The sequence below is a fragment of the Choloepus didactylus genome, chromosome 8 (assembly GCF_015220235.1).
Source record: "Choloepus didactylus isolate mChoDid1 chromosome 8, mChoDid1.pri, whole genome shotgun sequence".
Taxonomy (NCBI): domain Eukaryota; kingdom Metazoa; phylum Chordata; class Mammalia; order Pilosa; family Megalonychidae; genus Choloepus; species Choloepus didactylus.
This window is the reverse complement of record NC_051314.1, coordinates 47,525,042-47,540,336: the sequence shown is the minus strand read 5'-3', so window position 1 is coordinate 47,540,336 and position 15,295 is coordinate 47,525,042. Positions and strand designations below refer to the sequence as shown.

At 37.3% G+C, this 15,295-nt stretch overlaps 1 protein-coding gene across 1 annotated transcript in view; it reads left to right on the top strand.

The window, feature by feature from the left end:
* The window catches only part of TMTC2 (transmembrane O-mannosyltransferase targeting cadherins 2), a 438,482-nt gene that overhangs the window by 374,690 nt on the left and 48,497 nt on the right, over positions 1-15,295 (top strand). The window contains exon 11 of the mRNA XM_037847587.1: positions 460-523. Within this exon, the coding sequence (XP_037703515.1) occupies positions 460-523 (64 nt within the window). The remainder of the gene's footprint in view (positions 1-459; positions 524-15,295) is intronic.

Here is a 15,295-nt window from a genome sequence, read left to right as displayed (position 1 = left end):
GGTTTCTAGATAGATGTAGAATAAAAAAAAAATTAATCCTCTGCCAAGGTTCACTATTTCCATAATACAAAACAAACAAATTATTAATTTTAACAATTATTAAATAGTTAAGATCTTTATATGTCATCTTAAAGTTGGATACTCCCGACTATAATATTAGCTGAGTTAGTTTGGAAAAGCTATTTAACTTTTCTGATTCCTAATATTTAAATTTGAAATAATAATACCCACTCAATATACTAAATAAGATTATGTTAGGATACAAAATATATAAAGCTTTGAATACAGTGCACTGCAAGCATTCCATTTTTCATGGTCTTTTTCCACTTGGGCAACTTTGTGTTTGATTGGTGTGATGGTAATAAAAAGTGTTGGTATCATTTTGCTGCACAGTGATTCTTTTTGCCCATATTCAATTTTAAATTAAATGATATGTTTTGATTTTTCTTTACTTCACAGACAGGCTAGCCTCAACGAAGCAGCTGAGAAGTATTACGATCTGGCGGCCAGGCTGAGGCCTAATGTAAGTACTTTTCTAATGAGAGGCATTACTCAAAGGGACAGTTTCACAGCATGTGATAGTTATTGTGGTACTGGGTTTTTTCTCTCTGATCTCTTATTCTGAAAACCTACCTAATGGTGAATTGAACAATGAAATCTGCCCGTCTGAAGCTTCTTTTCTTTTTCCAGAGGTAAAAATTGTTGTGTTTGCTAGCCTGTATAGAAGGATGCAAATTTTTATCATTTGAATACAGTTTTTAACATTACTAAATACTGTTGGGGACAATTAAGGTAGCATATATAATATTCACCTTCAGCGATACCGGTAACATGCAACATGGCCACCAGGGCTGATGCAAGAACAGCCTAAGCTGTAATTAGCCTTCTTCAAGGAAGTAACAGTAGTTCCCGCCTAAGCAGTAGCTAGTTCGCGCCTAAACAGTAGCCGCCCATTGGCCATCCACCCCAGCAACAGTTACCACCAATCCCAGACCCCCAGCAATAGCAACCGCCAATCCCCCTACATCTGCCTTCCACCCTAGCAACAGCAGCAGCCAATCCTAGATCGCCACCCGTCCTTACTAGCCACTCCCTCCACCCTTAGAGTATATATACCCTGCCTCTTCAATAAAATTTTGCAGCTTGGTCAGAAACCTGTCTTGCTGTTGTTCTTCGTGTCTCTTGTCCCATACCATTCTTCCTTTGCAGGACTTGGAGCTTCCGTTGATCGTCCCGCGGGCCGGGACAAAATACTTTGCATTTGGGTGAATTTTTAAATTAATTCATTGAAAAGTGGTTTCTTTTGGCCACAGTGTTAAATATCTACAAACTTTTTAACATCGCAAATATCTTTAGATTCTTAAATGCAGTGAAACCTCGAGCTTTGAGCCTCTTTTCTATTCTACAACCTTCATTTCTAATAACTATGCTTTTCAACTTTATCAAGAATGTTTTCATTAGAATTCTTCCCTGAGTAGTCACAATTCCATAAAGTAAGGTGGATATAAATTAGATCATTATTATTGAAATAGAGTAACCATTTATAAGAAAATTAAAAGTGGTTTTGTGTCAGTCTTCTAGGCACTTTTTATTCACAGCACATCACTGAATTCCAGCACGTTGCTTTTATTCTTATACACATTCTACTCTGCATCACTCTCTTAACACTCAAACCCTGTGTCCTGCTCTCCAAATCTAGACCATGTACTGAGAAATGTAATTTTGAAACAGTAATGAAATTGCACATACGATGTGACTACAAATAATGGGATGAGTCATTTCTTTACAGTAACTCATCTGTTGGGCAAGCATCAATAGTGTCTGCTTTGTGATAGTACTTTGTGATTTATGCTCTGAAAGACTGACCATACAGTGGAGCAATGAAGACTGAATATATTCAACTAATTCAAATACAGTGTGTCAAATCCTGTAACTAAGTATGTATAGTGTTGTGAAAGTACTAAAGAGGAGGATGAATGCTCCCTAAAGAGGCCCACATGGAATGTAGGTTTTTGGGGGAGATTCATCTACATGTAACCTTAGTCCTGAATCTAAATGTCCTCAGTTTCATTAATTATGCAGTGCTCCAAGAACTGGTAAGCTGTTTGCAACATAAGAAAAGCATAATGGGAAGAACCATAACAGCTAAAATTTATTGAGCACTTCCTATGTGCAAACACTATAGGCAGACAACATGCTAGGTGCATCATGTGTCACACTCAGCTGCCATCTCCCAGTCCTTGTCCATCCCCCTCCTTTTTCCTTCTTGCTTGTTTGTGTGTAGGTGTTTATGTTTCCACTCTTCTTTGTTTGCTTGCAGGTGTTTTGTATCTTTCCACTTGTGCTGTTTGCGTGTAGGTTTTCTGCATGTTTCTATTTCAGGAGAGACCACAGGGAGACAATAAATCTTAACCAGCCCAAGCTGCTTGCCAGGGCGTAAGGATTGCTCATTGGCAGAGCCCCCTCCCACAGGAGTGTATAAAAGCTCTGTACTCAAGCAGTGCAGGTGTCCCAGTTTCTGATGCAAAGCAAGTGGTGCGCAGTTGCTGAGCAGTCAGCCTCCCCAGGGGACCAGCCACAATAGGTCCTTCATCTCTGAGGCATAGCAGGGTGTGGAGCTGGCATCCACCAACCCTTATCCGAGCAGGTGGTCTCCCTGGGGCACTGGCCACAATGAGATCCCCTTCCCTTGCTCTTTTGGACCCACTGTGTAAGTAATCAAGCTGTTATTTGCTAGGAGTCTCTGTTGTGCCTGAGCCTGTGTTCCCATGACTCACTGTATAGCAGCTTGCTCCACGGTTCCCTCATTCACTTCTCATGACTAAAGTTTGCTGAAGCCCAGAAAAGTTAACTCACCTAGCATCACAAGTAATAAACAGTGGAGTCACATTGTAACCCAGATCCCTCCTTGCATAAGAGAAAGACTGATGGAGAAAAAATGTGGCCGTATCTTCCAGAGGAAATGCAAGCCAGAATTCTGAAAGAGCAAAGTAATAATAGTTCTAATTTGTTTATTCACTAAATATTTTTTGAGTGTGTCCTATGTGCCAGATCCTGTTGTAGGTACTGAATAAAATCAGTGAACTAACTAGACAAAAATGCCTGCCCATTAGGAGCTTACAGTCTAGTCTGAAGAGATAGACCATATGTAAATAAGCAAAACATGCAGTATGCCAGATAGTGATGTGTTCTGGAGAAAAATGGAACAAGAAAGGGAGCTAAAAAGAGCAGGGGTAGTTGTGCAAGAAGCATGGCTTTTTAAATTCCTGAGTTGGGCATCTGAACAGCACTTCTAAAAAAGAGGGTTGAATTTGAGGTCTTAAATTTATTAAGTCAGAGATCAGGTTTCCCTCCTCTCACCTTCATTGTTCTTCCCTTGGTGTTAATATAATGCTCTAAATATACATAATAAATGATGGTTAAGTCTAACCTTTATTCACTGATGTCTGGTCACTTGATTGTCACTTTTATTTGTGTTAAGTGGTTGGTCAAACGGTCTTCTTAAGCATGTTATAATAGATTAGTGAGGAAACAGCTATTGGAGCTGCCTGACCTAACCCAAAAATGAAAAGACCCAAGACACCACAAATTTAACCCTGATTTATGAGATTGTTTATTTTAAGTGACTAGCCAAGTCACGCAGTCAATATTTAATCTCTAGCTCAAGCCTACTTTTTTTTCTGAAGCCCTAAAACTTTGTTTTCTTCTTAACCACTGCAGACTGCTTTTGAACATAAACTTATGTTGTTCAATTATGATGCTTTCCTTACCTGGTAACACTAAGTTCAGTATTTTATAGACAACTTGATATTTAACAATAAATAAATGACATTACAGTTGATGGATAAACAGACTTGGTCCTTTCCTAATCTGTTTGTGTTGCAGTGTCTGTACATAGTCTAGGTATGTCATTGAGGCAGGACTGATAAAGTATAAACTGTGGTAATAATATAAAATTCTATTCTGGAATTAAGAGACCTATTTAAACAATAGCCCATCTAATAGTTTATTAGTAATTATGCATCTGACCTAAAAGCATCCATCTAATATTTACCTTGCTCATAAATTTTTATCACCTTTGTTCATAAAAACATTCTTTTTAAATTCTGTTTTGACTTAATAGATTTCAGTTAATTGCTTATTCAACAAGAACATAGCAAACATACCTCAATCTCCATTCCCTTTTTAAATATTTCCATTGTATTTTTTTTCCTTGTCTGTGTGGTAATCTAATCTTACTCTTTTTATTCATCAAGCATTTTTTCCTGTTGCTTTAGTACCATAACTATAAGAATCTGAAGTGGAATGTGAGGGATTGTGGACATTTTAGCAAAGCTCATGGCAGGTCATGACTATACAAAGTAAAATATGTGGGTGCATCCCTTGTGTATTATCATCATATTCAAAAGATTGTTGATTATCTGTGGGATATATTTATCTTTTAATAAAATTTCAATTCCATTTCTTCAGTATAACCCATAAAGAAATTCTTTATTTTTCTATTCTAGAAAAGCCAAATATTTCTACACAATCTTCTTTAAAAATTATTAATTGACCTTTTGGATTATTTTATGTACATATAATTCCAGCGATCAAATGAGAAAGTAGCAAAAAATATCTAAATTTTATATTCTGATATTGTCTCTTCATCAAGAATATTTCATACTCTGCTGTTTACTGAAATAGATAATTAGATAAATATATCTATTACAAATAAATGGCACCATTGAATTTAATCCAATTTACTTGAATTTTTTTGTGGTGATTGTTCTAAAATTAAACCTAATATATATTAAAACACTTCTATAATGGGAAAATGCTTTACAAAATCACCATTTCACATTTTTCCAGTTTTAGTTTTACACATTTATAAATAAAACTGATCTTTTTGTGAAGATTACTTTGAAAAGACAACTGTCTTCTCTTCCACAAATGCACATGAAAGTGCTGACTCTGGAACACTAGAGGAATATTTCAGTGAAACTGCTTTGTCCTTCCTGTAGGAATTAAGCCTAATTCTGCATTAATTTATGGGTTTAAAAATTTTTTAAACATGAAGAATAGGGAATTTGCATAGTACAAAGTCACCTGTTTTTACTTGACTTTTAGTAAACTTAGAGTCAGAAGGCCATAATCACCAGTGATTAGGTCTATACATTTTGCATTTTTCTGGATGTGATTACATTTAATCTGAATTCATTCAACTTATTTTTATCAAGTGCCAGCTTTGTATAAGGCTCTTTGCCAAGTGCAGTAGGGTTTTAAAATTACATGAAAAATTATCCCTTACCTTAAGAAATGTACTAATGTGGGGAGGGCATGGAGGAGAAAACAAATCCTCACACCACGGGGCAGTGAGTAATACTGTATAATCAGTGCTTTGTGAGTTATATAAGCTAGGTGCTTGAAAGCTGCTCAGAAGGGAGAAATTACTATCAGCTGGAATGACCTGAAAAAGCATTGAGTCAGAGTTGACAAGCTTAGACAGTCTTGAAATGATAGGATGTTTATAGATGAGGATTTTAGCAAGAGGAGGAGAAAGGAAAGAATTCAGGCAGGAAGAGGCATATGTATGAACACAGAAGTCATGAAATAATGAAAGATGTCCAAGCAACAGCAAGCAGACGTGGTGATTGGATCATTAGTTTATATTGCAGGGGTGGGGATGTGGAGGGGGGTGGAGGGTGGTGAGGAGGCAGGAAGGGGAAGATAGGTCTGGGAACTAAGATAAAGCCAGATGCAAAGCATTGAATACCAAGCTAAGTGTTGGAAGTTTGTATTGAAGAATTTTCTTAAACAGGATGACATAATCAAAGTAGTAATTTAGGAAGGTTCCTGATGTGATGCAGTGAAGAATGGGTGTTGTGTTTGGGGGAGTACTGTTGGCAGATGCAGCCTTGGGAATACCAAACAAAAGTTCATTTGTGATAGTGCAGACATAAAGTGGTAGAGCGAAAAGTACAGATATGCGGTAGAGTGGAAACAGTCAATCAGGCAAAATAACCAGTGGATTATTTGATAAAATGTAAATAGGAAAATTAGTTGGCCCCAATGAGTGCTTTAAAATTTTGGATTTAGGTAATTTGGAAAGAAATGGGCAGTTAAAGGACTGTGTTTATTTCAAGAAGAGTATATGAGCAAATTCTGAGTGACAGAATATTCTGATTTTCTCTTAGATACTCGTATCAAGCAGGGAAAAAGACTGGAGTTAGGGATAGAGATGTGGGGGTCATTTGCAGAGAGGAGATAGTAACAAAGTAGCAGATAAGACCCCCGTTGGAGAGAATATACAAAAGGAAAGGAGAGACCCAATTCCAAACACCTCATGAACCTCTACATTTGGATTGTAGACGACACGTATAAGTAGTAAGAAAGGGGAACCATGACAATGGCAAGACAAAGAAATCAGTGTTGCTGAGCGTTGACCACTGCCAAAGTACAGCAACTTTCAAGAATAAGACATCATTGGTGACCTTAAAGAGTACAGTTTCATGCAAGCAATGTGGAAAGAACTTTTTATGGTGTTAAGGAAATGGAGAACAGGAGGCAGGGACTATAAAACTTATTCTATAAAGAAGTTGGGAGGTAAATGAAAGAAAAGGGGAAATACCAAAGAAATATTAATTATGAAGTTAATAAATACTGAAGGAACATGGTAAGAGAAGACTGTGTGTGTGCACGTGTGTCTAAACATGAGGCTGAACTGTGTCTAAGGAGTGCCTAGGGCAAAGAAAATATCGAAGATCTTGAAGAATCACTTTCTCCTCAGGGATTGAAGAAGAAAAAGTGATAGATGACTTTATAGGGGGAAAAAATCTAGAAATGGTGGGGAGGGAAGCTGAGGTAGTAAATAACCATAATGATAATCATTTGTCATCTGCTAATAGTGAGAAAGAAAGGTAGAATTTGAGGTTAAAGACCTGTGGACAACTGGGTGAGCTGAGGCGTACAGTAATATCAATATGTAATTTTATATAATACTTATGTAATGTCAATATGTGATAAGTGCCAGCTGAGGTACATTTTTGTGAGATATTAGCATTAAACATTCAGTTATTTTGTGATAACTCCAAATGAAGTTCCCAAATCGCCAGTAATTTACTCCTACTTCTGATTCAGCCATCTGACTCTTTATAAGCTTGATACAGTATTCACACTTTGCATTTTTAGCATATATCATTTTATGATATATAAATCCCACCATGTGTATTCATTATATATGAATTAGAGGGCAATGTACTTCAAGGATTAAATTATCCAACAGAAAACAGCACACATGCATTATACCTTTCCCGGGAATTTAAGGTATAAATTATTGCAGAGCATTATTTTAAAATTGAAGCCAGTATTATCCATTTGAGCTCTTTAGCAATGATTATATATCAAAAGATCAGAATGAGAAACATGGAAAAAGAAGATTCAAAGAAATAAGCTTACAGTTGCAGAGTCCAATTGATACAGTCAACATACTCTACAAAATATTACTTCCAATTTGGGCTATACTTTTTCTGGTAAATATGGTTGTTGGCCACAAGGTGGAAAAAGCTACTGAGACTGGATCTGGAGGAATAGGCTAATAATTAATTATTTGGCTGTTCTGATGGAAGGGATATAATATATTTCCAGTATATGGTTGTTTTCTGATGGAAAAAATATTCCTCGACCCTAATTAGAACAAGAGAACATGAAATTAAGTTAAGCAGGGCAGATTTAGATTTGACCATAAAAGGAAGTTTTTTGGGAGGAGGGATTATTGAGAGTAGTCACTTTGTTAGGAAAAAATGACAGGGTTAATAATAATTTGTCTGGAAAGCAGTTAAACCACATTTCTCTTATAGTTGGGGGTGGAACCATATGGCCTTTTCCAAACTTTTCAGACTTCTGTGATGTGGGAAAATTACATACCATGTGTCTCTTGACTTTGAGGCATTAATATTATATGGCTCTTAGAATCACCAGATTGACTCTGAGTAAATTGTGTGCTACAATTGCACGTTATTTCTCACTCTCATTCATTAGTTCAGTTTTGTATACATCTGTATATTTTACAGTAAGAAAATGGAGTGAGCTAAATTGACAAACCCAGAATAAACAGGTTTTAATGAGGAGAGAAACTGTCATTAGCTTCCCCCACATCTTTTATTAAATGGGTCCAGAGAGGAATAAAACAAAACCAAAGATTTGAGGTTTATTAACACTTACCCAAATTAAGTCAACAAACTCTTATTCTGTTTCCTTTCATGAATAGCTTCCATCACATTGAGATTATGTATTTCTGCACACATCAGTAAAAATAAAATATCTAATTCTTGTTGCCTACTTTCAACACAATAGATGCTCACCATTTCTCACAAAACTGAGAACGTCAGTTTTGCCTGGATGAATTTTGATTTCATCACACCTATTCTGTCTTCAATCTCCTTTCCGATGTAGATCTCCTTTCCAAATTACTTACATGTTGAAGTTCTCTTCTCCAAACAAGTTACAAGTCTAGTTTCTGGTGCATTCACTTGTCTCTGCTTACGTTTTAGTTACTTTGTGTTGTATTTATATTCTGAAAGTGTTACACAAACCAGAAGTGTATTTCTGAAGTGTTTACTGTTTGTCTTTCTGTTTTTCAACTTCTATAAATCTTCATGCTTAGAAGACAAAGAAGGTTAGTACAACACACTTAACTACTAACTATAGGTTTGAGCCTGTTGTAGTCCTAACTAGGGCTAACCTAAGCTGAGTTCACAGTTTATCCATCCTCGGGGTATTGTATTCATCACAATCCACATGCAGTCATGTTTAAATGTTATTTTAAAGATATATATGCACTGTGTGTGTGTGTGTGTGTGTGTGTGTGTGTGAGAGAGAGAGAGAGAGAGAGAGAGAGAGAGAGAGAGAGAGAGGAGGAGAAACAAGAAGCAGAAGAGAGGAGGGAGGGGGAGGGAGGACGGGGAGGCATCAAAAAAGCATGGGGATGGGTGAATTTGGGGCAGGATCATAAGTGGCTCTTCACTATAAAGAAAATTAACTTGAGAACTTTAGTTTGGAGCACAGCAAAACCTTTGGGAGATTTCATTTAATTATATTCTGATTCCAAGCATGCTTCTTATTACTCTTATTACTTTCTTGGAGGTTTCCATTTGCATGGAGTTGTAGCTATAATTGTTTGAATCGTGGGACCAAGCACTAATACTCTAGTTCTTTCTCCTCCAGGAAAACTGCATTCCTCGTCTCTTTAAACTCTTCTGCTCTAACCACACTGGCCCATGTTCCTACCTGGGAGTATCAGTTAGAGTGAACCAATGGCTGCTCTCTTTAGAGGGGCACTTCTCTCCCCCAACCCCAATCTCCACATCCTTCAGAATCCCTTTTGGTTATTCCTGCAGCTGGCCTACTGATTTATATTATCCTTGTGGAGATTTATATTTCTGCTTCCCGACTGATCTCACGGAGCCTTATTTTTCCTAAATATACACTAAAACATCAACAAAATGGTTTGCTGACGTGTATAAATCTGTAGTCCCTCTTCTAACTCTCTTGTAACACTGTATCCCATCTCTTCCTGTTTCCTTACCTTTCCTCTGCTCCTTGTTTTCCGTCTTACCCATATCAGTATCTATATCCTCTCCCATGTCTACAGATAAATCACATTATACTTTACCCTAAAGAAAAATAAAAGTTGACCGTATCCTGAAAATTAATAGATTGGTAGATTAATTTCTCTTAAAGGTCCTATGACCTGGATGACATTTTCCCAACTAATATAAACTCCATGTCACTTGCATAATATTGGATAAAACAGTTTATCACTTGAAAAAGAACTGATTAAATACATTGCTGTAATGTAATCTTTGATAGCAAGCCCTACTCAAGAGCTGAGAAGAGCAGCTGTTTTGTTTTGTTTTGTTTTGTTTTGTTTTGGGCAGGGGGGTAAATATACGTGCTACAAAAACTTTCAGTCTTTGCCTCATAAATGACTGTTATTTCCTTAGATATCAAGTGCCAACAGCAAATTGCTACTGTTGTGGCAGTATTCATAGTTTCATAAGTTACAGTGAACTTGCATTATGGTTACATGAACATTTTAAAACTATAGGGAATTCAATTTCTGAAGAACAGAACATTCATATTTGATAAACTCTCATTATTCCTATGTGGTTTTAATCTCCATTTTTCATTATGTTACTGACTTAAATGATCTATACTGAAATAACTCCCAGAAATTTAGCTTTACAACTTATGCACATTTCCTTTTGGAAGAGTAAATGGCAAATTAAAGAGAGAAAATGTGATCTCATTAGAGATGTTTTGTGAAGAAAGAGTTTGAAATGGTCACTTAATCACCAAATTGGATTCATTCAAAAAGTATCTTTCTCACCTTTAGAAAAGCTGAATTTTAAGAGGGAAGCAATTTTAAAAATATTTGTTAGAATGAAATGTTATCTGTATGTCAGAATGATAATATGTATAAGCTACTTTCAATTATTTGTAACCATAAAAAACTTTAATTTCTTAATTCATATGAAGAGATAAGCAACTGTTTTTGAAAATGTGATATGACAGATCTCAACAAGATGTAGATAAATGTACACTTTTCCAGTGATTACTATAAAGCACTTTTTTTGTTATTCGTATAGTTTCTCTATTCTTAAGTGCTTAATCATGTAAGAGATAGCTTGATCTCCCTTGATGAAATCTAAACTTGTACTAGTTTATTTCTCTATTTCACTTGTAATTTTCACTGGTTGATTATGTCAGAATCCTAATAGAAACCATTAAAACTAACAAAAAATCTTCATCTTATATAAATTTAGCATTTCTGCAAGACCAATTATTTCTCTTAAATGCATAGCACATTTCTCACGGTAATTCCAGAAACCAATGATTGTTTTTCTTTTTTTCATAACAGGGTTCAACTGTCAGTTCCTAAAGAATTACGTTATTTGTTAAATGTTTATAACCATAGGTTTCATCTAGTTCAGCTATCTATGGTTTTACTTATAACCACAGCTATGCTATTAACTATCAGCAAATCAAACCTGTAATAACAAATCATAATATGCATCGTTTCTCCTTCAACCACAATTAGATGCATTATTAGAATGACACTGCAAATTATGAAACTATATTTTTTAAATAGTTTCATATGAAAATATTGAAAGACCAAAAGACTTTTAAAATGCATTTCTGTAGGTCACTCTGTTTAAACAAACCCCCGAAACATAGACATCTACCTGAATTTATCTATTTTCTTATGGGGAAAGATATTCCTATTATATCCCTATATTTAATTAACTTTTTCCACTTTAATATTTCATTTTTGGTGTAGTTTTCTTAGGCTAGAATTTAGAATTATAGATTCCTCAAGCATTGAGGATGGAATGATTTTGCTACCCATGGAAGATTATGTAGTTAATTAGCCTTGGAAATCTTTACTGTGGACATATGCATGTACTTAGTTTCCTTTGATTGCGTAATATGACATTATCATTTTACTTTCCAGAATGCTGATTGACACAGTAACTTGCAAACATTTCCTACAACTAGGAAACTTTTATGGAGAACAGATGATAGATTATAGCCTCAGCCTGATAGCACCAATATTGTTGCTTTAAACCCATTACCATTATATTTAAATTTGTACAAACTGTGTTGCCATGTTGGAAATTTAGAAAACTTTTCCACCTACCTAATGATGTAAAAAAGAGGGGATTCTTCTGAGTAAGAATAAGACCTATTGTGCAGAATTAAAGACTAAAATTGATAATGTGTATTAAAACCACTATTACAGGCGGGGCAAGATGGCAGACTGGTGAGCTGTATGTTTTAGTTACTCCTCCAGGAAAGTAGGTAAAAAGCCAGGAACTGCGTGGACTGGACACCACAGAGCAATCTGTCTTTGGGCATACTTCATACAACACTCATGAAAACGTGGAACTGCTGAGATCAGCGAAATCTGTAAGTTTTTGCGGCCAGGGGACCCGCGCCCCTCCCTGCCAGGCTCAGTCCCGGGGGAGGAGGGGCTGTCAGCTCCAGGAAGGAGAAGGGAGAATTGCAGTGGCTGCTCTCATCGGAAACTCATTCTACTGATTCAAACTCCAACCATAGATAGACTGAGGCCAGACACCAGAGACTCTGAGAGCAGCCAGCCCAGCAGAGAGGAGACGGGCATAGAAGGAAAACAACACGAGAAGCTCCAAAGTAAAAGCAGAGGATTTTTGGAGTTCTGGTGAACACAGAAAGGGGAAGGGCGGAGATCAGGCCTTGAGGCGCATATGCAAATCCCGAAGCAAGGCTGATCTCTCTGCCCAGGGCACCTTTCCTTAATGGCCCTGGTTGCTTTGTCTATTAGCATTTCAATAACCCATTAGATCTCTGCGGAGGGCCGTTTTTTTTTTTTTTTTTTTTTTTTTTTTAAATCCTTTTTGCTTTTTCTAAAACAATTACTCTAAGAAGCTCAATACAGAAAGCTTCAAAGAATTGAAATTTGGGCACGTCAAGTCAAGAGCAGAACTAAGAGAGCTCTGAGACAAAAGGCAATAATCCAGTGGCTGAGAAAATTCACTAAACAACACAACTTCCCAAGAAAAGGGGGGTGTCCGCTCACAGCCACCATCCTGGTGGACAGGAAACACTCCTGCCCATCGCCAGCCCCATAGCCCAGAGCTGCCCCAGACAACCCAGTGTGACGGAAGTGCTTCAAATAACAGGCACACACCACAAAACTGGGCGTGGACATTAGCCTTCCCTGCAACCTCAGCTGAATGTCCCAGAGCTGGGAAGGGGGAGCAGTGTGAATTAACAGAGCCCCATTCAGCCATCATTTGAGCAGACTGGGAGCCTCCCAACACAGCCCAGCAGCCCAGAACTGCCCTGGGGGGACGGCACTCACCTGTGACATAGCACAGTCATCCCTCAACAGAGGACCCGGGGTGCACAGCCTGGAAGAGGGGCCCACTTGCAAGTCTCAGGAGCCATACACCAATACCAAAGACTTGTGGGTCAGTGGCAGAGACAAACTGTGGCAGGACTGAACTGAAGGATTAGACTATTGCAGTAGCTTTAAAACTCTAGGATCATCAGGGAGATTTGATTGTTAGGGCCACCCCCCCTCCCCGACTGCCCAGAAACACGCCCCACATACAGGGCAGGCAACACCAACTACACACGCAAGCTTGGGACACCAATTGGGCCCCACAAGACTCACTCCCCCACTCACCAAAAAGGCTAAGCAGGGGAGATCTGGCTTCTGGAGAACAGGTGGCTCGTGGACGCCACCTGCTGGTTAGTTAGAGAAAGTGTACTCCACGAAGCTGTAGATCTGATAAATTAGAGATAAGGACTTCAACTGGTCTACAAACCCTAAAAGAACCCTATCAAGGACAGCAAATGCCACGAGGCCAAAAACAACAGAAAATTATAAAGCATATGAAAAAACCAGACGATATGGATAACCCAAGCCCAAGCACCCAAATCAAAAGACCAGAAGAGACACACCTAGAGCAGCTACTCAAAGAACTAAAGATGAACAATGAGACCCTAGTACGGGATATGAAGGAAATCAAGAAGACCCTAGAAGAGCATAAAGAAGACATTGCAAGACTAAATAAAAAAATGGATGATCTTATGGAAATTAAAGAAACTGTTGACCAAATTAAAAAGATTCTGGACACTCATAGTACAAGACTAGAGGAAGTTGAACAACGAATCAGTGACCTGGAAGATGACAGAATGGAAAATGAAAGCATAAAAGAAAGAATGGGGAAAAAAATTGAAAAACTCGAAATGGACCTCAGGGATATGATAGATAATATGAAACGTCCGAATATAAGACTCATTGGTGTCCCAGAAGGGGAAGAAAAGGGTAAAGGTCTAGGAAGAGTATTCAAAGAAATTGTTGGGGAAAACTTCCCAAATCTTCTAAACAACATAAATACACAAATCATAAATGCTCAGCGAACTCCAAATAGAATAATTCCAAAAAAACCCACTCCGAGACATATACTGATCACACTGTCAAACATAGAAGAGAAGGAGCAAGTTCTGAAAGCAGCAAGAGAAAAGCAATTCACCACATACAAAGGAAACAGCATAAGACTAAGTAGTGACTACTCAGCAGCCACCATGGAGGCGAGAAGGCAATGGCACGATATATTTAAAATTCTGAGAGAGAGGAATTTCCAGCCAAGAATACTTTATCCAGCAAAGCTCTCCTTCAAATTTGAGGGAGAGCTTAAATTTTTCACAGACAAAGAAATGCTGAGAGAATTTGCTAACAAGAGACCTGCCCTACTGGAGATACTAAAGGGAGCCCTACAGACAGAGAAACAAAGACAGGACAGAGAGACTTGGAGAAAGGTTCAGTACTAAAGAGATTCGGTATGGGTACAATAAAGGATATTAATAGAGAGAGGGAAAAATATGGCAAACATAATCCAAAGGATAAGATGGCCGATTCAAGAAATGCCTTCACGGTTTTAACGTTGAATGTAAATGGATTAAACTCCCCAATTAAAAGATATAGATTCGCAGAATGGATCAAAAAAAATGAACCATCAATATGTTGCATACAAGAGACTCATCTTAGACACAGGGACACAAAGAAATTGAAAGTGAAAGGATGGAAAAAAATATTTCATGCAAGCTACAGCCAAAAGAAAGCAGGTGTAGCAATATTAATCTCAGATAAAATAGACTTCAAATGCAGGGATGTTTTGAGAGACAAAGAAGGCCACTACATACTAATAAAAGGGGCAATTCAGCAAGAAGAAATAACAATCGTAAATGTCTATGCACCCAATCAAGGTGCCACAAAATACATGAGAGAAACATTGGCAAAACTAAAGGAAGCAATTGATGTTTCCACAATAATTGTGGGAGACTTCAACACATCACTCTCTCCTATAGATAGATCAACCAGACAGAAGACCAATAAGGAAATTGAAAACCTAAACAATCTGATAAATGAATTAGATTTAACAGACATCTACAGGACATTACATCCCAAATCACCAGGATACACATACTTTTCTAGTGCTCACGGAACTTTCTCCAGAATAGATCATATGCTGGGACATAAAACAAGCCTCAATAAATTTAAAAAGATTGAAATTATTCAAAGCACATTCTCTGACCACAATGGAATACAATTAGAAGTCAATAACCATCAGAGACTTAGAAAATTCACAAATACCTGGAGGTTAAACAACACACTCCTAAACAATCAGTGGGTTAAAGAAGAAATAGCAAGAGAAATTGCTAAATATATAGAGACGAATGAAAATGAGAACACAACATACCAAAA